This window comes from Lutjanus erythropterus, chromosome 2 (assembly GCF_056507025.1).
Source record: "Lutjanus erythropterus isolate fLutEry1 chromosome 2, fLutEry1.hap2, whole genome shotgun sequence".
In the NCBI taxonomy this organism is placed as follows: Eukaryota; Metazoa; Chordata; class Actinopteri; order Lutjaniformes; family Lutjanidae; genus Lutjanus; species Lutjanus erythropterus.
This window is the reverse complement of record NC_139318.1, coordinates 46,271,606-46,295,407: the sequence shown is the minus strand read 5'-3', so window position 1 is coordinate 46,295,407 and position 23,802 is coordinate 46,271,606. Positions and strand designations below refer to the sequence as shown.

General features: G+C 38.5%; 1 protein-coding gene across 1 annotated transcript in view; it reads left to right on the top strand.

Annotated features, from left to right (window-relative positions):
* The first annotated feature begins 6,561 nt into the window (after positions 1–6,561).
* LOC146332315 (dedicator of cytokinesis protein 3-like) overlaps positions 6,562–23,802 on the top strand; it is a 287,446-nt gene continuing 270,205 nt past the window's right edge. The window contains exons 1-2 of the mRNA XM_084741209.1: positions 6,562–6,766; positions 10,826–10,933. Coding sequence (XP_084597335.1) covers positions 10,897–10,933 — 37 coding nt within the window. The 5' untranslated portion in view covers positions 6,562–6,766; positions 10,826–10,896. The remainder of the gene's footprint in view (positions 6,767–10,825; positions 10,934–23,802) is intronic.

Below are 23,802 nucleotides of genomic sequence, written 5' to 3'. Positions count from 1 at the left end.
CCGCGCTGCTCCCTGCACACTTTGTTTCTGAGAAATCACGTGACTGATGAGGTCTGAAGCTTCAGGAAGCGTCTGAGAGTTTGAAAGTTCCGAAAGTTTTGCATCTAAATCCTCCACAGTCTGTTTTAAAAATGAAATTAAACATTATTTATCATCCTTAAAGATACTTTCAGAAGTAAATCATTCTCTATGTGATTTATATGAAACCATGTCAAAGTCTTAAGTTATAATCCTGTGTAATGTTGCTACGCTTAAAGCTCCTTAGCTGAATTATCAACCCCTACTATTATTTATTATTTTATTTCATTAGTTAAATTGACTTTATTTTGTGAAATCTTTTTTTTTAAATCCTGTTTATTGTTCTGTTACAAATTGCAAAAACTGTTTTTGAAAAGTTTATAATGTAAAATGTATTTTGTACATGTAAATGAGAAATATGTTTTATCTACATGTCAGTATATTCTGCAAGCTTGCTGTTTCAGATGCAAGCAAAGGTTTTGTTAATGGAAATGTGAGTTTTGTTTTAAATCCGCAATGTAATTTGAATTGTAGAATAAAGGTTTGGAAAGGTTCAGAAAAGATATTACAAAAATAAAATGAAGAAAAGATTTAGATAAATATTTTGCAAAGCGTACCTCTCAAGCTTACAGAGGTTTTTAGTCTTAACAGTTATTCATACAATTAGATACAGAATAATGTATTGTTGGATGTACACAGTCAGTTCTAAACAAGTTTTTTTTTATTTTTATAATGAATTCAGACCTGCAAATACAAAATTTGCACAAAATAATAAGATGTGAGTTTATTTAATAAAAAATGTAAAATTATGATCTTAGCTTCACTGCCTTTATCACTGAGTAATTAATAAACCATTGGTTGGGAATAGTCCTGCTTATATACAAAGGGATATAATGACATGTGTCATTAACAATAATAAATGATCAGTTTTTTTCCCCTTGTAGCAAACGTCATTTTATTTTACATTAGGTTAACTTTATACCTTTACCATAAAATGACATCAGATAATTGGGTCAAATCATTTTTATAAAAATATTTTACCTCATCAGACTTTTTTGTAGCATCAAGTTACACAGTTCTGTACAGTGAAACCTCTGGAACTGTAACACATTTTTATCCCCAGGTTTGAACCGTGATGAAAATAAATAAACAAATAAATAAACAAACTGTACAACAGTTAATTACAGTTTTTGGTTAAATGTAAGTGAATCTCATGACATCCTGTCAGATCCACATTTTTGTTCCCCAGCTTGAGGAAAGATGCTGCTTTGGTGTTTGGCACAAATTTACCCTCAGATGAAGTTATATCCTCAAAATATGATCAGATATTGCTGCTTAGACAAACTGATTGAATGACGCTGAAGTTCAATCACTTGTGTGTTGTGAGGGTAACCCTACATTTGTGAGTCAGTGCTTTGATTCAGCCGTTTGGTGCCAACTAGCCTCCCGAGGCTGCCTAACAGTTGTTGCTGGATAAGTTGTTGGTAGTGTCCAGTCCTTATTTTGCTGCAGTTTGTTCTGATTTTCAGGTTTGTACTTTGCCAAAGGATTTAGCTTGTTTGCAGTTGCTTCCTTTCTTTTTTCCCTTTTCAGGTAGGAATTCATTGCATGCTGCTAGCAGAGTTTCCAGCTCAAGTTGTTCTCTTTTCCTTTTCAGTTGTTGCTGTTGTTCCTCCAAAGCATGTGTTTTCTTTAAAGCTGCAACACAGGCAGGCAGTGCAGCTCTGTCTGCCTCTGCTTTGACTCTTGCAGAGGACGTAGTGCTTGATTTTCCACTTTTTTTGCTTGTGTGTTTGCTTGCAACATTTGAAACCCCGTCTTTTGGATTTACATCGTCATCATCATCATCATCATCATCATCATCATCATCATCATCATTATCATCATCATCATTATCATCACCCTTAAGTGCATGTTGTTCAGGACATTTTACCCATCTTTTCACATCAGATATTAATTCATCATTACCAAACATTTTTGCTTTGAATCATATGTCATACTTGTCTTTTTCATCATCAGGTAACAAACCCATCAAAGAACCATGAACACCTTTTGCTTCATCACACAAATTAACAAACTCATCAAGAGCACATTGCACCTCTGATTTTTTAATCACCTTTTTGCATAAGTGCATGAAGTGCAAACCAAAATTAGGGCCTGACGGATACTGAATTTTTGGGGCTGACACCAGTATTAGGGAGTAAAAATATTTTGATATTGATACATTGGTTGATACTCTGGGTGGCCGTTTGACCATTTTCTAATTCACTGTGAAAATAAATTGATTCACATTGTTTCTTTCCAGGAAGGAGGGGCAGCTCTCACTGTTGTATGATGGGATAAATTAACAGAGAAGGCTGAGAGGACAGCTATCAGCTGAGGAGAAATTCTGGTCTCATAAATGTATTTTATATTTAAAGGGCTTAAAGTTACTCTTCATTCTGTCCCTGATATGACCAGTTCATGTTTATGAATCATCAACATTACACATGATGGAGGAGGATCCAGTTATGATCACTAGAGGTCAGTGTTGCACTGTGACGTCTTTATTCTGCACAGTAGATAAAACTGACATGACACATCCTCTGACCCACAGAGTACAGAAGTGTAAAAGAGAATTATATCATCTTATTTCCATTTACTTCATACTGTGCATCACTTTTATTTCAGTCAAAGACGTGTGGGAGAGATGCATGAAAAACCAAGGCTTCTCTTTACATTCAAACAGCAATGACTGACACAAGATATTTTCTCATGCAGTTTTTCCAAGAAACGTTTCTCTCAGATACTTTATTTATTCTGGGCACTAAAAGTGCAAGTAAAAAGGAGATTATTTGATGAATCGATTGAAACTCTGGTTGCTGGCGCCTGCTTCTTGAATATGATGATTTGCTGCTTTTCTTTGTCTTTTTTACAATAAATGAAGAGTCTGTGTGTTCTGGATGTCTGGTTGGACAAAAGAAGCAATTTGAAGGCGGCACTTTGGGCTCTCTTTTTTTTACAATAACAAATTGCTAATGAAAATAATCTTAAGTCGCAGCGCACAAAGTGACATTTTAAACTTGAAGTGAAAGATTGTTTTTTTAAAAATGACTTTTACCGGCAAACTTAGAGGGTATAAAGAATAAAAAGAATAAAAGCTATTTATCAAGTTTCTTATAACTTATAAATACTTAATATGACTGAAAAATAGTCACTTTCCACATATCTTTATTATTTCCTCTTTATATAACTTCTCTTGTGTTTATCAGAAACAGAATTTCTTTCCTGCTCCAATTTAGTTTTCATCTTAAACTAATGCAAATTTTCTTTATCATTTCATTCTTATTTATACAATAGAAATATATTTACGTGGTGGTACTTTTACACATTACCTGTTACTGTAGATATCAATAATATTCACAAATTAAACCTGATATTTTTAAGTAGAATATAATGATTTTGATCAGGTAGATTTAGGGTAAATCCTTGTCTTTGATTAACTACAGCTTCTCAGAGAAAACAGTAAGAGTTGCTCTCAAAGATCACTTTTAATTGAGCAGTTTTGTAAAAAATAAAGTAGGTCTGGTGGATTCTACTGCAGAAATAAATTAGTTCTTATAAAACTGCTCACAACAAGGGCTGTGGATTATCTTGAGTAACCGGGTCATTATTTTTGGAAAGACCCACTCACTATAGACTTTGTTTGTTTGTTTGTTTGTTTGTTTGTTTGTTTGTTTGTCTCAAAATGGCAAAGTCATGAACCACCCTATTTCGACTCTGATTGGCTCGTACTCATTGCCTTCGTTGGTTGCGTCAGGTGGGTTCTGGGTAGAACCCGACACACCAGATGGTCTGTAACAGAACAATCTGGGAAGTTGTCCTAAGAGGCTGTTTGGAAAAGGGCAGGCACTTTCAAAATCTTGTTTATGTCTAGCAGCGTTAGGAAAAGGGCTGCTACCTGCTTTGTATTTCTGATTTTACCACATTAAGTCAGTGAGGATTTTGTTTTGCAGCCTTTTGATTTCTTTTAGCCTTTAGTTAGTTTTTTTTTTGAGAGTCTTCCTTTGGTTATATTTCTGTCTTTGATTTGAGCAGCACCTGTCAGCCCTTTTCCTTTGTAGTTCTTGCCTCACATTTTCTTTTTGAAAATTAACTAAATAAGTTTATTATTAAATAACTTTACTTTTATGTTACTTTTCTCTTCCATGAGCAAGGGGTTGTAACAAAAAAATATTGCTCAGTCTAAATAACTCTGACTTATTTCACTGCTTTGCTGAATACTTGCTTCTGATTGGTCAGTTACAGCATACTACGTTCTGTTATTTCTACGAAGAACATACCGTGCTATGGATACAGTTCTGATCATTTGTGTCAGATTATTGATTTTTTGCTACACCACTATGTAACAAGCAGAAAAAAGCCAAAAAAAATCATTTTAAAATTAATATTTTGTGTCATTTTTGTGCCAGTTTTTTTTTCTTCTTAAGTAATAAGTAATAATTGGGATAATGTACAGTGAGCAGGTCATTATTGTGAAATAAATCCTGAGAGGATGATGTAGGACTTGAAACATCCTGAAGGGGTTCATTTCACATCCCTCACTAACTACATCCTGAATGTTTTTAACACCAAACAGGAGTGTTTTTAAGCTTCAAAGGTATAATCTGCAACATTTTCCCATAAAAAATAATGCATAGACTAATATGACATAATTTCTTTCATCACTTGACTGTATCTGCAGAGACCCTGCAGCCTTCTGCCTTTATTTCCTTATTTTTTCTCACTGTTTTGCTGCCCGGGACGTTTCATCAACCCAGAATGTTGGTATTTGACGTCCTGATGAATTTGCAAACAGCTCTTTCACTGTATTTTTTTTTTATTATTGTAGTGACAGTCTGTTCTCTCCTCTGTGAAGGCTGAAGTCACATCTTGAGCTCACATTGTCAACATGCTTCATCATCTGTTTGTGTGTAGGCGACGATGATGATGATGATGACGATGACGATCTCCTGTGAAACTCTTTAAAAGTTGTCTTTGTGTTTACAGGAATGTTTCTTCTCCTCTGTGTGATGATGGATCTTTAAGTTTATCTACGTTGTCAAATCGTCTGAGTTATTATTCTTTGGAAAGGCCTCTCACTCTCAAAGCAACGATCTCTTCTTCTCCCCCGTCTGCTGTTTCCTCCTCTTCTCTGTTTCATTTGTTCTCTCTGCCTCCCTCCTGTTTTTCCACGGCCACCTGGACTCGACTGGACCAGAATACTAACAGGTTGTTTTGTGTGAATGTGTGTGTGTTTTTTTTTTCTCTCTCAGTGTTTTAAACTCTTTCTTTTGAGCCCACAAAAGCTGTAAACTTGGAAACTTTAAGACCAACTTTATGCTGTTTTAACTGTTTTTAACTGTTTGAAAACTACATCAAACAATCAAGGTCTATGTCTTGTATTTATTTTTACTTATTAGATTTGTTGTTTGTTCGTTTCTCATCTTTGTATTAAACTTGTATATGTATGTGCACGTTTTTGTCTTCATATTTGTATGTTTTTGCAGATATGTATGTGGATGAAGATGAAATCATTGGTTTTATCACTGGGTGTATATGTATGAGAAAAAAAGAATAATAACCATCAGTGATCTGATACAAATTTTATATTAATCTAGAATTACTCAGAGCGAGAAACAGTTGAATGTATTTCATAAGATTATAAACATGTTATTTTATATATTTCCATCTACAACCATCACAAAAAATAATCACAGCCTGTTGGAAAAGGCTGTAAAGGAGTACAAAAATAAAACCAAAAAAAAGTTGGAAACATTGCTGTTTGTAATAAGTAAGGGTTCTTTGTTTCAACATTTAAGAGCTTTAACACAAATTCAGTGAGTTATAAGTGCTGGTGTTACAACCATCCCTAGTCTCCCCTATTTTATTTTCAATTGAGTATAATTAATTAATTATTTGTATTTTAGGATATTGAGACTGCATTGAGACATCTCCAACTGCAAAAAAGAAATGTAACAGCATCTGTTTCCATGTGGTCAGTATGACCACCTGTGTTTGAAACAGGTGAAATGATCACAGATTCTTTGCCTTTTGTGTAATTCATGAAAAGAACATTTTAAATGAAAATAGACATTTTTAGGAAAAGACAAGCATCAGCAGTGTTATGTTGTTTAAACCAACAAAGTGTTTGCACATATGAATTTGAAGACGGTTTAAATATCTGCTGTGTGCTTTAGTGTAAACTTGAATTCTTCAACAAATTGTTCTATAAAAACCAAAGGGCTTTGAAAGAATCTTATCAGAGAAGCTGGTGTCCTCCTGCTGTAAGCAAAGCCACTGAGTCTGCATGCACAATGTAAACCTCCATTCAAACCTAAATGGAATGCAGCCTTTAGTGTTGCTATTAATCACACCTGAGCTTTTCCTGCTGTAACCCGACAAGCACAGGTGTAGGTAATGATGGCTGCATCCCACGTGGTCAGGGCCGTGATTGACGTCATTAATCTCACCTGTGTTTTTGTTGTCGGCTGCGAAAAATTCACACTGATGACTTCCGTGAATTTAACGTCAAAGTGTAGGTAAAACAACATGGAAGAGAGGGAATATTTCTCCTTCCTCATCAGCTTTTTAGCGTCTTCTTCTCATTCGTTGTGAAAATCGGTTAACTAACGTGTAGAACCAGATAATGTGTCGAAAATAAGGATTCAACGACAGAAACATGGATTTTATTCTGGTCCATCTTCTCTCCGGCAGCCTGACTTCAAATGTAAGTCTGATATTAATTTAACATTTAATGTCAACTCCACCAAAACGTTTCCTGTCCGGCCGTTTGCTTAAGGTCTCCCTTAAGCTTACAGGCTGTTTCTAAACTCTGGGAAACAGCCCGTAAGCTTAAGAGAGACCTTAAGATTAAATTTAGGACGCTTGTAGCGCTGCGAAGGCTCTGGGAAACGGGGTCCAGGTCATTTTCTCTGCAGAGGCTTGATGATGAGCTGATCGTTTGGATCAGGTGTGTTGGAGCAGAGAAACCTGTAAAACATGCAGGACAGGGGTCCCTGAGGACCAGGACTGAGAAACACTGCTTTACTGTAATGAGCCTTTAAAACCAGAAACGGACAGCACTTTTAGATTTAAAGATCTAAGATGATGTTTAGTCTTATATCACAATATTGATATGATATCAGTTTATCGCCCAGCCCTAACTACCTTTAATTTTAATACTTTAATTAAATTTTCTCGATTATATTTTCATACTTTCTTTTCATACCGGTGTCTTCCTTCTCCTCTGTCTCAGTCCATCAGCTGCTGCCTCTGTAGAGGACATCTCTTCAGCAGGACTCACAAACAGAAAGAGGAAAGTTCTTTTCATCTCCAAAGTATTTTTATCTCTTATTACGACCAGACTTCATGAGGTTCCCTTGAGATCACCATGGTTACCTTATGAACCAATTAAGCTGAGTGCAGTACTGCCTGTCCATGATAATAATATACCATGTAAAATAAGTGTGCTGCCCAGGAATGTACACATGGTGGCACAATACACACAACAAACCCGTGTTGTGCTTGTTTCTGCTGAGTGTCCACATGTACACAGTCATCTGTACATACTGTAAATCACTCTCAGTCACAGCGGGACAGGAATTATGTCTGCGTTGTCATGTTGTGGCGTGATGATAGCTTCATGATGAGTCATGTAAGGTTGTGTTTGTTAAATGTGAGCAGTTGGAGCTGGATTATATGGCTTTGTACAGCACAGTATGTGTGTTTCTGTTTATATGTTCTTCTACTGAACTGCATTATACTGAGGTCTTTTTACTCCCTTTGTCCTTTTTATTTATGAACATGAGCTTCCATTGTCTCCGAAGTTCTTCCTTCTGCAGACAAACATAACAAACGTGTCTAAATGTCACATCAGTCATACAAGTGCAACATACAAAAACACTCCACTTTAAAAGCACTGGAATCACTCCGTCCAAGGCCCAGACAAAAAGCCTCATCAGTCAGCAATACAGTGACAGTTCATTCAAAGTCTGGCACCTGAGAGTTTGTACTTTTACCACATTTTCAAATTGAACCTCTGAGAAACTGAGTCATCAGCATCACTGGATATCTATCCATCTGTCTGTCTGCCTGTCAGATTTAATGCATTAATTTAGATTAATTTGTCGTTTAATGTATAATGTATGCTTTAATGATCTGTTTGGCACATTTTAGGCTACATGATGGGCTTATGTTCAGTGAACAAAAGACATTTGGAAAAATGTCTAAAGATGTGGAAACAAAACAACTTATTGCTTTCTAATGCCACCTTTAGGTATTTAATGCTTTATTCATGCAACACAATAATGTTAAGTTTTCAAGTTAAAATGTTTTCATTTTGGAGTTTATCAAGCAAATATTAAAGTATGTGATTGATTGTGATCGATTCGGCAGATATGTATATTTTTGCCACCCCTTAAAGGTGCAGTATTTAGCATCGCACGTCCAAAAATGAGTACTGCAGTCCAAATATAGAATTGGAGCCATAGACTGTAAATTAAATAGGTTGAATAACTGTCAGTTGTCTATCAATATTATCCCAGCCCGTCCTCACCAGAAAAAAAAGTATGTGTTGGTCAAAAGTGCAAGCAGCTTTGACTGATGTCCAAATTTTATGAGGTGGTGCCCCCTAGTGGGTGTGACATCACTTCCGTTGTGTTAGTGACGTAGCCTCTGCCACATGACATACATAACATAGTTATTTTAACCCAAACCATATTCTTTTCCTAAACCTAACCAAGTAGTTTTTGTCCCTAAACCTAACCAAACTGACTGTTTTATCTGAGTTATGTTTTATGTAACGTAGTTAAGATCGTCTCCACTGGTAATATTTGTTTCTGTGCTTATGTTCAATGAAGAAAACGCATGTATTTGGAAAATTGTCTGAGTGTTTGGAAATCTGTTGTTTTCTAATCCCACCTTTAGATATTTCTGCAATGCTTTACTCACTCAGTCAACTCAGTCCCTCCAGGAAGTTGCAATGTTGTGATTGCAGCAACTAATGCAAAATCAACAATTCCCTGTGAATTCTGCGTGACCCTGCAGTTTTCCCAATTACTGCAACTTTTCCACAAATTTGACCAATCAGTCTAATCAATGTATCATGAAAACACCATGTATGTCTCAGTGAACCAACTTACTGTTTTATTATTATTATTTTTTAGGTTTGTTATTTTTATTGACAGTTATCAATGCTCTCTGCACTTTTATATTCATAATTTGGTTCTTGCTGTTTTGACTTTGACAGGACACTTCCTCATTTATAAAAAAAGCATATTTGTTAGAATTTTTGCAGAGTGCGTATTTATTCTCCCTGCAACAAGTGGCCTTTGATTTTTAATTAATTATACAAAAAAAAAAAAAAAAAAAAAAAACACTTAGAAAATCACACTGTCATTGAAAAAAAAATGCCTAAAATGCATTGCAAGTTTTTAGAAAAGGTGCCATGAAATCAGGCATTTTAGGTCGCAACAATCAAAGCAACAAAAACAGCCTGCAAAATCCTGGAGGGACTGAGTATTTTATAAGTTTAAATAACTTAATTTGGAGGCTTTTCCAAGCAAATATTGATTGTGATTAAATTGGCATCTGTTTTTTTGCCACCCCTTAGAGGTTTCATGCCACCCTCTTGTCCCTTCATGAGTTTTTCTCTAGGTCCGCCCCTGCTCATGTGTTTATGTGTCAGCACAAAGAAAAAGGCTTCTTCATAGATCTACAGGATGTGACCAAGGTGTCGTTATGTGTCCTGTGTGTCTCTCTCGTATATATTCGCCAGCATGTTTGTCCCGAACATACAGCACCTGTACTGCACACTGAAGGATCAAGTATGTGCCAATTTGTACGCGCGTCATGTCACCACTGATAACCTTTAACGATCGGGTGTCGCAGCGGACCAACACACACACACACACACACACACACACGCACACACACAAACATTATCTCCCTCTCTTGGCCGTGTAACCCACTCTCTATCTGTAGGCTTTTCATTCGCCTGATCCTCTTAAACTGATGTAGGCTCCCCTCCTCCTCCTGCTGCTGCTGCTGCGCACGACTCCCCCGGTCAGTTCACACCGATCACAGACCGGACCGGACTCTCTTACGGTTCCTCATCTGCGCACAGCAAGTTTGACAGCTGCAGCGGGAGACATGCATGCGTAAGTCTGAAGAGGAACATAACGGGAGCCGGAGCGGCTGGAGATGCTGCGCTGATTGAAGGGGATCCCTGCAAGGCAAGACACGGCTGGGCTAAACTTGACGGATAATGATTCTGTGATTTTCCAGTGTGGACTTGGAGTGTTGTGCGCTCTTTATACTCTGATAACATCCTCGTACTGTTATAGTTTGTCAGACAGGAGCTGTGGTTTCATTGTATTTATTAAACACCACACAGCACCAGTGTCGTTCAGGGATTTGCAGCGTTTGTGGTACAGTAGTCTAAGTACTCGTGGTGCTTTTTAACGTCCAGTCCTGCAGCGATACTAGTTTGACATCGCAGTGACGCCTGTGTATCATCTGTACAGAACCTCTTGAGTTGTTTGCATGAGGATTTCAGCGCAGTAGCTCTCAGCTCAGATGGACAAACACATTGCGCCATGCGTCACTCCAAAACCGACATGATATGAAACAACTACACATAATTTTCTCATCATTTTAAACCACTTCGACACCTGAAGAGTGGTTATTTTTTTTCTCTCTGCCATCATCATCCCGAACATTTGAAGTAAACTTTTGCTCTCCGGTCCTCCTCCTCTGTCTCTCCCCCTCTCTGGTGACACCTCCGTAGGATTTCCATGAAGCGACGCAGCGGGTGATTATACTTTCTTGGGGATTTTGCTCTTTAAACACCGGGACATCATGTGGACGCCGACCGAGGACGAGAAGATAGGAGTGGGTGAGTAAATCAACGATGCTTCTGCCTCCTGCTTCAGTGTTTATTCTGAGGTCTTTTGCTCAGGGCGCTGAAAGTGGTTGTCAAACTGAGCAGGTCAATTCCAGATATTTTATGTTTGCTGATATTTTTTTAGTAGTTGAGATTCATTCTGCTGCTTCTGTGCTGTGAAATATTTACTGTGGATCTTCTTCCTCTGTAATATTTGTGAAAGAGATTCCTGGGGGTCTGTGGAACTCTGTAGGGAGTTTATATCCACGTTATGGCGTTTTTTCTATGCTGTATCTACAATATTCCCATAAAATCTTGTAGTATTCCCTTTGAGAGACGTGACTGTGCTACTTGAGTGGACATTTTTGTGGCATTTAGGTAGTTGATGGTTATTATGAGTTGTATCAATATTTCTAATCTCACTGTGTGTGTGTGTGTGTGTGTGTGTGTGTGTGTGTGTGTTTAAAAGATGAACCATGGTAGGGCTGCAGCTAATGATTATTTTCATCAATTCATCTATCCACCATTTTCTTGAATAATTGATTAATTGTTTGATCCATAAAATGTCAGAAAATGGTGACAAATGTTGGTTAGTGTTTCTCAGTGCTCAAGTTTGTCCACCATCCAAAGAAATTCAATTTACCATTCTTTAAAGAACATAAAAAAACAGAACATATTCACATTTGAGAAGCTGAAATTAATTAAGCTAAATGAGAGAATTTGGGCATTTTTTCTCAAGAGATGATTCAAAACTATTATTCGATTATCAGTAATGAACTAATTGTTGCAGCCTGGTCTGTGGTCCAAGTCTCTTATGGTGTGGTACCTTATTATATCCCAGTCTTACAGTAGATTATATTTTGTGGATGTAAGAGGTGCAGATTGAGGGGAAACGCTTGTTGAAAGAAGGGGCTGTGCAGGAGAACCAGATGGGCAAACTGAAATGGGTGTAACAATGGGAACCATAGAACCGTCTCCAGTTATTATAACACTGTACTGTGTGAATTAAGTGTGTGTTAATGGACGGTGCAGGTGACTCCTCAGCAGGGCAGCGCTGATTTATCAACCAAGATAATATTACAGGATAATGAGAGTGAATGTTTTTAGATGAGAGTTGGTGCTTGAGGAGCCATTAGCCAATGATGTACTGTTCAGTTATTCTCTCTCTCTCTCTCTCTCTCTCTCTCTCTCTCTCTCTCTCTCTCTCTCTCTCTCTCTCACTCCACCCCTCCTGTATCTGCTGTATTACTGCACACAGTCACTGCCACACACACTTGTAGGACTATTTTGTGACACTGCTGGCTGCCTTTTAGCATCTGTGTCCATCCTCATGTCTCTGTTGTTCTGTAGCGTGTTTGCCTCTGTTACAGTTTGTTGCATCTGCAGAAGTTTTCCTCAAGATCTGCATGTTTTTGTTCTGTTAGTGAATCTTAGTGAAACTCTGGGTATCTGTTTCTTTCCCTGTTTTGATACCAGTGCTCTTTTTCCCCACATTTAAAACCTGTTTACACACTGTGTGGAGCTCAGTGGGATCACTGTTATGAAAGGTGACATTGCTATGACTTAATGAATTTAACTGATTGCGGAGATGCTGCATTTTATAATGACATTACAGAAACTCTCTTTCATGTGGATCACTCACGTCTGACACAGACAGAAGGGCCAATACCTGTTTGGTGCTTCTTGAGTCATATACTTCTTATCCACATTATTAGGGACACCTGTACAATCTAATGCAAACCAGTGCAACAGCTCTGCCACTTATTTCACCTTTATGAATCTCATAATCTCTAGTTTTTATTAAAATGAGAGGCCAGTTACTTCAACTATGTGTTTATTACTGAGGTTGCAGTTGGTGTTGTTCTGGACTGCATTATATTGAAATTAGCTGAGATTCCTCATTTCTCTTGTTTGTAATTGGGGTGAACAAAACATTAGAAACACATATCAATATATTGAGTCCAGGTCAACGTCACTGCAAACTAGTCTTATTTTTTCCCCAAGACTGTTTCGCCAGAGTCTGCCCTACTGTGCTGTGATTGGCTGTGAGTATGAGTGTAGACTGGCACTTTGAAGAAGTTTAGCGAAGTGGTTTAGGTTGATGAATGGCTAAAAAAAAAAAGCCTTCACCTAGAAGACTGGTCTGTGTGGCCCAGGTGAAGCTAAATGGCACAACTTTTTTAGACCTCGTTGACTTATTATTTTTAATTTTCAGTCACAGTTTGGTTTGTTTTAGGCACAAAAACTACTTACAGGCACAAAAATGTGGGTAGGTGTATAAAATGTTTTATAGTTAAAATGGACACTCTCACAACATTAGAAAGGCTGTCAGGCAATCACCTGGTCATGTCATCAGAGCAACAAGAACTAGCCAATCACCAGCCTGTAATCAGTAGTAGAAGCCAATCACAGTACAGTAGGGTGGGTCAAGGCATAACAGGCTGAAAAAAAACAAGGTTGCAAACTACAACCTCAATAATAAACCAAGGTTCAACATTAACCAAATGACCTGTGGCTACAAAAAGTTACTCTGTGGCCACCAAATATTCCATGTAGGTGGCCACCAAGTTTTATCACTTTACTACAAACCTTACAGTTGCAACTACTGGGAAACTACTGGAAACTCTGCGTGTCTACTGTTGAGGAGAACGGGGGCAGTGTCACCGCCTCAGTATGAAGGGCCATCCTGCAGACTTTGGATTGGTTCTGTTATGCAGGGTTTTGCTAACATGATCCTTTCAGAAGAACGAGAAACACATAAGGCAAACTATGAAAAAAACAAAATGGCAACAAAAAATTTGGGTGAATGGACGCAGCATTTTAAGGTATTAAAATATGACTCATCCAAGGATGTGATGCACAGCGGTGTGGGCCACCAGTTTCCTCCCCTAGCTGAAGAGTCAAGCTCATCGCTGTATTAAGTTGCGTTAAATTGTGTTTTCTGTATTGTTTTTGCATTTGGGCCACTTGGTCCCCGGTGGAGCCAGAGTTTAAAGAGATGAGCGCTTACCCCCGGTGTTGGACTGGACTGCATTCTATTGAAATGTGTTCCTAATATTCTTCCTCCCCTCATGTTTGTAAATGGGATGGACAGAACATTAAAAAAACCTCTCAGTATTATGAAGTCTAGTTCAACACCACTGCAAACTACAACCTCAACAATAAACATATAGTTAAATTCATATCTCTCTGTTAATATCATTTAAAACTGAACATGATTGTTATGAAGGTGGAATTTATGGCAGAGCAGTTGTGTTGGGTCGCATCAGGTTTTACCTAACAAAGTGGCCAGTGAGTGTACTTTCCATGCATTGGAGACATGGTGTGAAAAACATCCTAACTTGCTCAGTCCAACAAAATTAGCATAAGGATTTAAAATGAGGTGCCAGACCTCCAGATAGTCAGCGCTATCGATTGACAGCTGCCCGGGCCTTTCCAAGTGACCGATCAGGCTGAACTGTACACGAGTGTCTGCAGTGGGAGTGAGCAGGGACTCTGCTGACAGGAAGTCAATGTGGGGAATCATGACTCCGGCACTCTGTTAATTGGAAAGAGACATTACCTGAATTTGAATGAGAAGCTGTGGTTTTTTTGTTTTTTTCTGCTGCTTGATACCTTCATTAGACTCCAGCTGCGGCTGCATGCTGAGGCTTCTTGATTTACTCTGCGAGAAGCCTTTTAACATCAGCATCAGAATCGCATCACAGCTCACAAGGTTTCACAGTGCATGCTGGCAGCCATGATACGAGGACAACAGCACCATAATCTGACAGTGCTACAGTGTGGGAGGGCAACTATAAATATTGCCCTTCGTCGACAACATCACTTTGAACAGTAAGTGTTCACATGAGGCATGATGCATTTCACGGCCCTTCACCCTGCAGGATGGTGATTTGTCACACTGAAAAAGAGAGATCCACTCTGAAACATGTGGATTCTGTTAGGAGCTGGCAGCTTCAGTTTCCCCATGAGGAGCACAGCTGTAATCACAGAGACGCCCTCATGTTCACAGTGTATTTATGAACTTATTCATCTTTTAGTGAAAGTAGTAAGTTCCTGCAGTACAGTCTGAAGTTCCTGCCTATTCTTGAGTGCAGGGAGTCTCAAAGTTTTGATGACTGAGTGCCACTTTATTAGCAGTGGGAATCTTTTGGGACCTTTCCTTTTGATTTGATTCTGGTTCTGATTCAGAGGGATACGGTGTGATCATAAAATGATTCATAGTGCATCTTGATCTCTAATAATGGAACGGTCAGAAGTGTTCTATACAGGACACTTCTACTGTTGGTCACCTTTTCTGAATTACCATGTTGAATTGTGGGCAAATATTTTGTTGGCAATGTCCAAAACTTTGTTGTACTATATAACATGTATGTTACAAACATGTTGCAACGATAGTGGCAGCAAAAGTAGAAGAACAACAACATAAACAACTTCTTTTTTTGGGCACACTGAAAAAGCAAAATGTTTCACCACAAAGCAAATGTTTTCATTGAACATGACATATCTGTGGTATTTGATATTATAAAATGATCTAAAGGGTTTTACATATGCAAATAGCTGCTGTTTGAAAAAAGATGCTGCTTGTACTTTATCCTCACAATGGCAGTAAATTATCTGTGGCACATGAGAGTCAAGTAATGACTGAGCAGGTACACAAAGGATGAAAGAAAACTGGAAATCCTAAAACCCCTATTAAACAGAGGGATGAGAATTGAGGGTCCAGAAATCCTCAAAAACCCTGTCCTTTGAATCTGGAGAGTCACGTATCCCTTCGGTGTTTTCATGTAAGTGTGTTTTGTGTCTTTTGTTAATCCACCCATTTGTGTTTTTGCTGGATAAGGCTTTGCATACCAAGGCAGGGAGAGTGGTAACTCATAGAGGCGTTCCAATGGAGTTGGGATGACTAGTGCCTGGTTGTAGAAAACAGCTATTCAGTTGGATGAATGCAGCTTTGTGGCGCCCATAGAGGTTCCTGAATGCAGCTTCACCTCCCCCAGGGCTGCACAGCACAGCACTCAGTTCTCACACTCACAGATAACACGAAACACACACACACACGGACAGACAGATGGACAGGGACAGACAGACAGGCACAGACGGACAGACAGGCACAGGGGAAAGACAGATGGACATTTCAACAGACGTCCCTGACATACTCTTCATGAGATGCACCTGCTAGAGGGAGGAATTTTCATTAGCCACAGTCAGTCTTTTTTATTTAAACATGTTATGCAAGTTTGTGAATCAAAGCAAAGCTCAGCAACTACAAGAGGACTGAAATGGCCTCTGGCTGTTGTTCCCAAGACCACCACATTTCTGCCAAATGTAATTCAAAACTGTAAACAGGTTAGATACTCAGAAACAGACAATCTTGCGGGTTTGCCACAGATTAGATTCTTATCAAAGAAGCCAATCCAATACCAGTGCATTTAAAAAAGATTGAATTGCTAAAGAGTCCATTTTGTTCTCCCGACAACCCCCCAACTGTTCAGTCCGATCCAGTTCACAATCACAAAAACAAAAGACAACTCAAAAAATCTGCTCTGGGTTTTACTGCAAACCCACGAATACAAATCTAATCAGGAAATAAAGATTGTACCCCTTTCTTCTTCTATAAATGTGAGAGGGATTATTCATTTCATATGAGTCTATATCTTGTTTTCTAAAGGAAAAGGCTTCATAGTCCGCTGTTAAGATGTTCGTCAGGTCAGTGGAGAGATGCACTGAAATGGACATAACTCACACACACACACACACACACACACACACACACACACACACACACACACACACACACACCAGTGGACAGGACAACTGTAACACTGAACACACACACCACAGCAGATTTCTCACACCCACACCAGGCGTGCACCAGCGTACACGGCGATAAAACTGGGTCACAGTGAAAGTGACAGATGTGTAAAGGATGTCCTTCTTATGTCAGACACTGCACCTTTTGTTTTCTTTGTCTGGTGTTTTCATTCCTTGTCTGTTTTCAATTTCTTTTTTTCTTCTGACCTATTTATCCTGAACCGGCGTTTCATTTTGCAGCCGTTGCTCGTGCTCATCTGTCACTGGTGTGTCCTTGTATTTTGAGAGATCTGGTAGGAGAAGCTGTGTGCTGCCTCTTGATCAGGGCTCCTCCCAGATGATGTACCGACCTGTCAGATCTCTTTAAACACTCTTTAATGACCTTTTTAATGCGCCATTTGTTTCTCCTGTCTTTAAATCAGGCTTCATCTATCCGTCAAATGTCATGTTGCTGATGAATCTCAAAAACTGATTATCCTGATTACCCTAATGGACTGATAAAGTTGGAAAAAGAAATCTTGGCTTGAAAATAAAATAACCTGATGTCATTTTGAGCAACATCCATGTTACAATACAGTAAATTTTCCTGCATAAAAGCTATTAAATGACTATCAGAAAAAGCAGCTGCGTTGAAGCTGTCATGCAGCTCCATAAAAGCAGATATAATAGTCTAAAAAAAGACCTGACATGTATGATAATGTGTTTTTGTGCTCTTCCTTCCTGAGCAGAGACTTATTTCAGTGTTTCTGTCTTAGCCTAAAGCTTTACATACTAGATTCATGTCTCTGTGGAGTCATGTGCTCTCCCTTTTCTCCTATGACTCTCCCACTGGCAAACGAAGGCGAGAAGAATTCTCAAGACCTACAAGCTGAAATATCCACATCGCCTATGGAAACTGACAGCAAATCAAGTAGATTGCTTTTGCTCCCGCCCCATCACTCCTCCTCTCCGTCTCCCCTTCCTCAGGGTGCTAGCTTGGCCTTTTAATCACATCTCAAAGCAGCGAGCCTAACAAGCACACATCACACAGATTCTTTTTGCTAATTTAGTCCCTTTTTTTTAGAGGTTTGTGTGTTGTATTATACAGGAATTCTCTCATGTCTCTTGGTGACGCAGGAAACAGCCAATCCCTCTCTCTCCTCCCCCACCGCTCCGTGTAAAGCCTCAGCAAGTCTCACAGATACAATTCAGACATGATTGTTTTGGCTCTGTGCTGCATTTGTAGCTGTTAAAATTAAATTATGGCCATTAAAATGTATCAGACAGCTCTAAGGTAGGAGCCTCTCTGTACAACTGAACACTCTGTATTCATTGTATCGTCTGATCCGTCCATTTTCTAAACCACTTATTCTGTTTGGATCTCAAGGGATGAAGTCTATCAGAGCACCGGTCATGAGCTAAAGTCATAGACTGTACATTAAATAGTGGACAGAGATTGAGGGTCTGAAACGTGAAGCCAATGCGGAAATAACTTAGACCTGCTTTCTGTCTAATGGCCAGCAGGGGGCGACTCCATTGGTTGAAAGAAGAAGTCTGAGTGCTTGTAATATCAAGGCAAAATCACCCTACTTCAAACTTGACTTATGAGCTCAATAAAGAGTTTCCTAAGGAGTTTATGGTCTCAATCACCAGTTTCAAGTCTTCTTCAATAGAGCATGATCTTCATTTAATAAAGTAAGGTCCCATTTAGAATAAAGTAGATAAAGCAGAGTATGATTCAGGAGTCATTCTCAGTGAGTCTGTCCAGTGCAGCAGGGCTCACGAAACTCAGACCAAACTGTCAGTGCTGATCAGATATAATACAAATCAAGATTCAGTTACTGCATTGTCTGTTTCTCACCTCAGATGTTTTCAGAAACATATTTTAGTGCACCGATTAGCTGTAATGTGAGAACGATTGTGTCGAGGAGGTCACAGTTTTGTGCCCTGCTTGGAAACCTGAAACTCCAGGACAGTGTCTACCAAACTGGCACACGACGAAGTCCTCAGTGAAGCATCGGTGAAGGAAGACGACTGTTGTTTTTGGGGGGAGGGTGGGGGTTAGTCTGCACTGTTCCTCTGATCTACAACTGTCACTCACTGCCAGGCGAGCGTCCGACAAACATTCCCGTGTCGGGTTTAAAAGTGAGGAAGCTGAAGCTGAGGAAGCCAAGCTATGAAAACCACATGATTCAAAGATGCACATTACAGCAGCCACCAGTATAAGCAAGCATTGAGGGTTCACCTAACTGGGCAGGTTTAATAAGAAAATAATAAACAGAACATGGAGACGTGCAGTGACCAGCAGGAAGAGCGAATTTTTTCCTTCTCCCACTAGTCAAAAACATATTGAAACTCTGAGGGAACAAACTACCTCAAATACAGAAACTTTTACTTTTAAATCACAGATTTATGATGGTAGAGGGCTCAGTGGTCGATGACTGTCGGTCATTGACGATGGACGGTGGCATCAACTGTTGGCCCAACCCTACTAGACAGCGCTGATCAAATATGAATCAAGATTCTGTCACTGCATTGCCAGTTTCTTGCCCTAATTTGTTTTTAGAAACATGTTCTAGTGTATTTTTTAGCTGTAATATGAGAAAGTCTGGACTGCACATGCAAACTCAAGGCTCAAGCCCACAACCTAATACATGATGTCACAGAGTCACGCAGGACAGGCTGGCAGGTCATCTTGTTTTTAAATTTATTTTATTTGCACACATAAAACTACAATAAAATACAATAATGAGAGAAAGAAAATAAATGTGTCTGGAGAGGTCAGGAAGCCAAACGCTTATACAAGGGGACCGTCCCTCCTCTTAGGAAAAAACTAACAAACAAATGATTCAGTGTAAACAAAGATATACATAAACAACACCTAAAAAATAAAAGAAACATAATTCTGAGTATACATCATGAAATAATTAGACAGGAGTTAAATGCAATGAGATACCTTAGTGAATATCTTTATTTGATATGCTTCATATTAACTTTCTCTTACATGTAGATTTATTTGATGTTAAACTGAATTTAAGAAAGACAAAACATGTAAAACGGTTTCCAATATATTTATGAACAGGCAGCAGGGACTGATCGTTTTGATTGAAAGGGTGCACAGATTAATAATAATTATGTCTTTTCAACTTGAAAAAAAAAATAATTAAACTATGGCTATAACATTCAGTATCTTAGTCTAGACAACCACTATAGGTAGGTTAGACCGTCGGGTAGACATGGATAACTTGGATACCTACATTAGATTACAGAGTACTTTAACAACACCACTTCCACATCCTGCCTCTTCAGTTTTTTTTTTTTTTTCTAAATCTATGACGCCAGGAAAGCAGTGGTTCTTTGCCAGGATCCATTAAGGTTTATCTTAATGAATAGGATTATTTCTGCCAGGAAGTGTTTTATACAGAAATTTTAATCTGCTTTCCAGTCAACCATTTACTCAGTTGAAGCATCCTTGACCAGGAATCTGAACCCCTACCTGCTCGATCAGCTTCGGAAATGTAAAACAATCACAGTGAGGCATTTAGCAACTTAACATTCCTGTGAGAGTGTTTACTGACCCAGATTTAAAGCTTTAATCATACAGCTCCTGTAAAATAAAAGCTATTCTCTGAGGAGAAAAACATCTAATTGGGAAGAGATCCAGCATGTTTCCCCAGACACTGGAATCTAAGCAGGTCAGTGTTCTGCAGTGAGAACGGCTGACAGTCAGAGCGCTACAAGAGAATATAAATGTTAATGCAATGTATAAAATCAGCCTGTGGTCAAAGGATTTAGGTCACTGTGTAACCGGTGAATTTACATGTGTGTCAAGTTCAACCATGTCAAACAGAACGCAAGTCGGGTCTGGGGCGATTCGCCGAATTATCATCGTCATTGATTACAGAAACATGTCAGTCTGCATTATGTGTGTTGATGTGTTGCATTAAACTGCTGCGACTGGTTAAAGCATGGATCCACCCACAGAACCAGCTGTCGCCCGCAATCTGTCAGTAGAAACCACTTAAAATTGATGTTCTAAATGTTTCTTCATCACCTGCATGTTACATATAATTCCTGCACTGCTGCTGCTGACTTAATTTTATACCATAAGTCATCTAAGAGTGTTATTAAACTCTTTTATACTGTTTGTTTACTTAAGTTGGCATGTACGAGTGCCACAACTAACATTACACACTGTCATTTTCTTTGCTCCACACTGATGCAAAAACATATTTACATTCTACCTGCACATTAATAATGAATTCATGTCATAGCTATTTTAAATTTTTAGTCAAGTATTTAAAAATACTGATTCTCCAGTTCAGGTAAAAGGTTGACACAGTGATTAAATTCATGTGTTACAGCAACCTGTTGAATCTGAGGTCAAGTATTGACAACTGACAATTAAATAGGTGACTGATTTTTAAAATGTGCCACCATTATCATAATTCAAATGTGCTTTATGTCTATTTTTATCAGGATTATGATTGAATATAATATTGAAATACTAATGAGACAAGTTTTTAATATACATTTTGGGTAAATTAATTGTCATATTAATCAAACAAAAAAAAACTTTAATCAATAAATTAATCATTAGATTTGTTGTTAAAAAAATAATAAAAAATAATTGTTAGGTGCTGCCCTTGTGCAAATGAAATTATATTATAATGATGATAAAAGTAGAGAACCAGTGCAGTGTTTTTTTTTTTAAATCATACAAAAGACGAGTTATTGATCACATCCATGATATTCCTACAGTCCGACCACATCAGTCATGAAGAGGCAGAGAAACAGGAGACGGACGAACGAAAGACGAAGACAGAGTCGCGATAAAGTGAAGTAAACGGACTGAGAGAGAGAAGCTGAGCTGGTGGTGTGATGTGATGCTGTTGTGTTACCAGCTGAGGGTAACTCTGCGAAACAGAGGGTGGAGTCACCACCGCCACCACAGACCCCAACACACACACCCAGCGCTCACAATCAGTGTGAAGTGTGTTTATTTGTGTGTGTGTGTGTACAAGTCAGACTCAAAGAAACTCAGGAAACAACAATACTGAGACAACTGAGGACACTTCATTTGATTTAACATTGCTAGCTTGTTTTTTTTAAACCAATAATTGCTAAAAGCTGAACTTCACTTCAGCCTGCTCTCATTGCAGCCTCGTGTGCTACTTTCACACTAATTATGAGCTCTGACTCTTCAGTGAGTAACACTTTCATAAAAGACGCACTGAGTCATTAATTTCCGTTTCATAATTCTGCACATAAGCAGTTCATTAATTGGTCTTTATGGGGGCAAACTGGGTTATTGAGGGAAAATTTCATATTTAAAAAATTATCTTGTTTGTTAAAATGATGAAAAAAAAAGAATAAAGATCCGAGTAGGGTTCAAGAAAGCCCTTGAGTTCATCCCGGCACATTTACAAGCTATAATCAGGCTCTAACATGAATGCTCAGGTTTAACACGCCTGACTGAGCTGGTTCATGTTTTATTCTCTGTGTAGGCAAGTTTCACCACGGGCAGTGAAGGAGGAGGAGCAGCTGCATTTACAGCACACGTATGCAAACATGCCCAGACCACACGCAAACAAAATAGATTTTAATATCAATTATTTAGCCAGCAAAATCTGCATTTAAAGGCTGCAAATTATGGTCGTGCACAGAAAACACACTGACGGCGAAAGAAAAAAGCAACAGATCGATGGTTTACTAACAGTGTAAGACTATCAACAGAGATTTTCATTCTTTAAAGGATAAGTTTGGTATTTTTCACCTTATTCTCCCATGTTTTTTGTGTAAGTGACGACTGAGAACAACAGTTTTTGAAATTGACTCCTGCAGCCGTCAGCTATGAAACAATGTCTGACATCAGTATGGAAACAAACTCTACAGAAACAGACCTTTTTGTTTAAGACTACAATCCTTTTGTTAAACCAGAAACGGGTGTTTCTCACACTCACGTTCGCCCCGAATCCAACAGACCTCATTTACAGAAACGGTATTTCTATCACTGTAAAACTCAACAAAAACAGAATGAAACTCGCCACTTTCCTGTTCCAACTGAAGATGTTAATCATTAGTTAATCAGTAACCGATTAGTTGCTTTGAAGACTTTTAACAGATTAAATATTTATCAATAACTGATGTTTTGCACACCGTTTCTCCAGAGCTCACAGGTAATTTCACTCCATTTGACATTGATTTGAGCCATTTGTTGAATAAGAACAGGTGAACAAGAGCAAACATTTTGAGCAAGAGCCGTATTTTATTTCTCTGTGTGTTTAAATGGTGCTTCTCAAATTACTTCATGTATCACAATATGACTTATCACTAATATGTTGCTGGAATTGTTTACATAAAACCGAGAAAAAGATGTGCTTTTTGTTGTGTAATAATTCATAATTCTCAATAATTAATCGATTGTTAACATGTTGAGCTATCAGTCAAGGAATATGCACAAAATTTGCAACAGTCACAAATTGTGGTTTGGTTGAATTAAACTATTAATCCAGAATAGATGAAAATATTCTGGCTGTTTCTGCCTGCTGCTCCTCCCTCTCACTCGTCTCCTGATACTTGGACATTTCCAAAATGACCGAGCAGTCTCACTCAAATAGTAAGGATGAAACGATTACCTGTTTCACGACAAACCACGCTAAACTGTTTGTGTCATCGTTTTAAATGTTAGTTATGGTTAAGACAGTGTTTGATCGCTGAGCTTTGATAAACTCGTGGTAAATACTGTCCAGCATCAACCAGAATTAGCAACAGTCTCCCAGCGTGGGTTTGTTCTGAGTCACTGAAAACACTGACATTGTAGAGGACATATTGCCATTTCAAATTGCGGAGAGGTTATAAATATAAAACTTGGCTTGTTTCGGTACTTTTAAAACATTTCCAGCACTTTTTAACTGGTAACCGTTATCATTTTAGTCACTAAAATCATGATATAAAACTTTTCCACATCAGTCATTTAGACACAGAAATATATGAGAAAATAGGGTCCAGGTGGAAAAATACCTTTTAAGGCAGCGATTCCCAAACTGTAGGCCACTGGTGGGCTGTGAGACCCTGCAGGCCTTGAC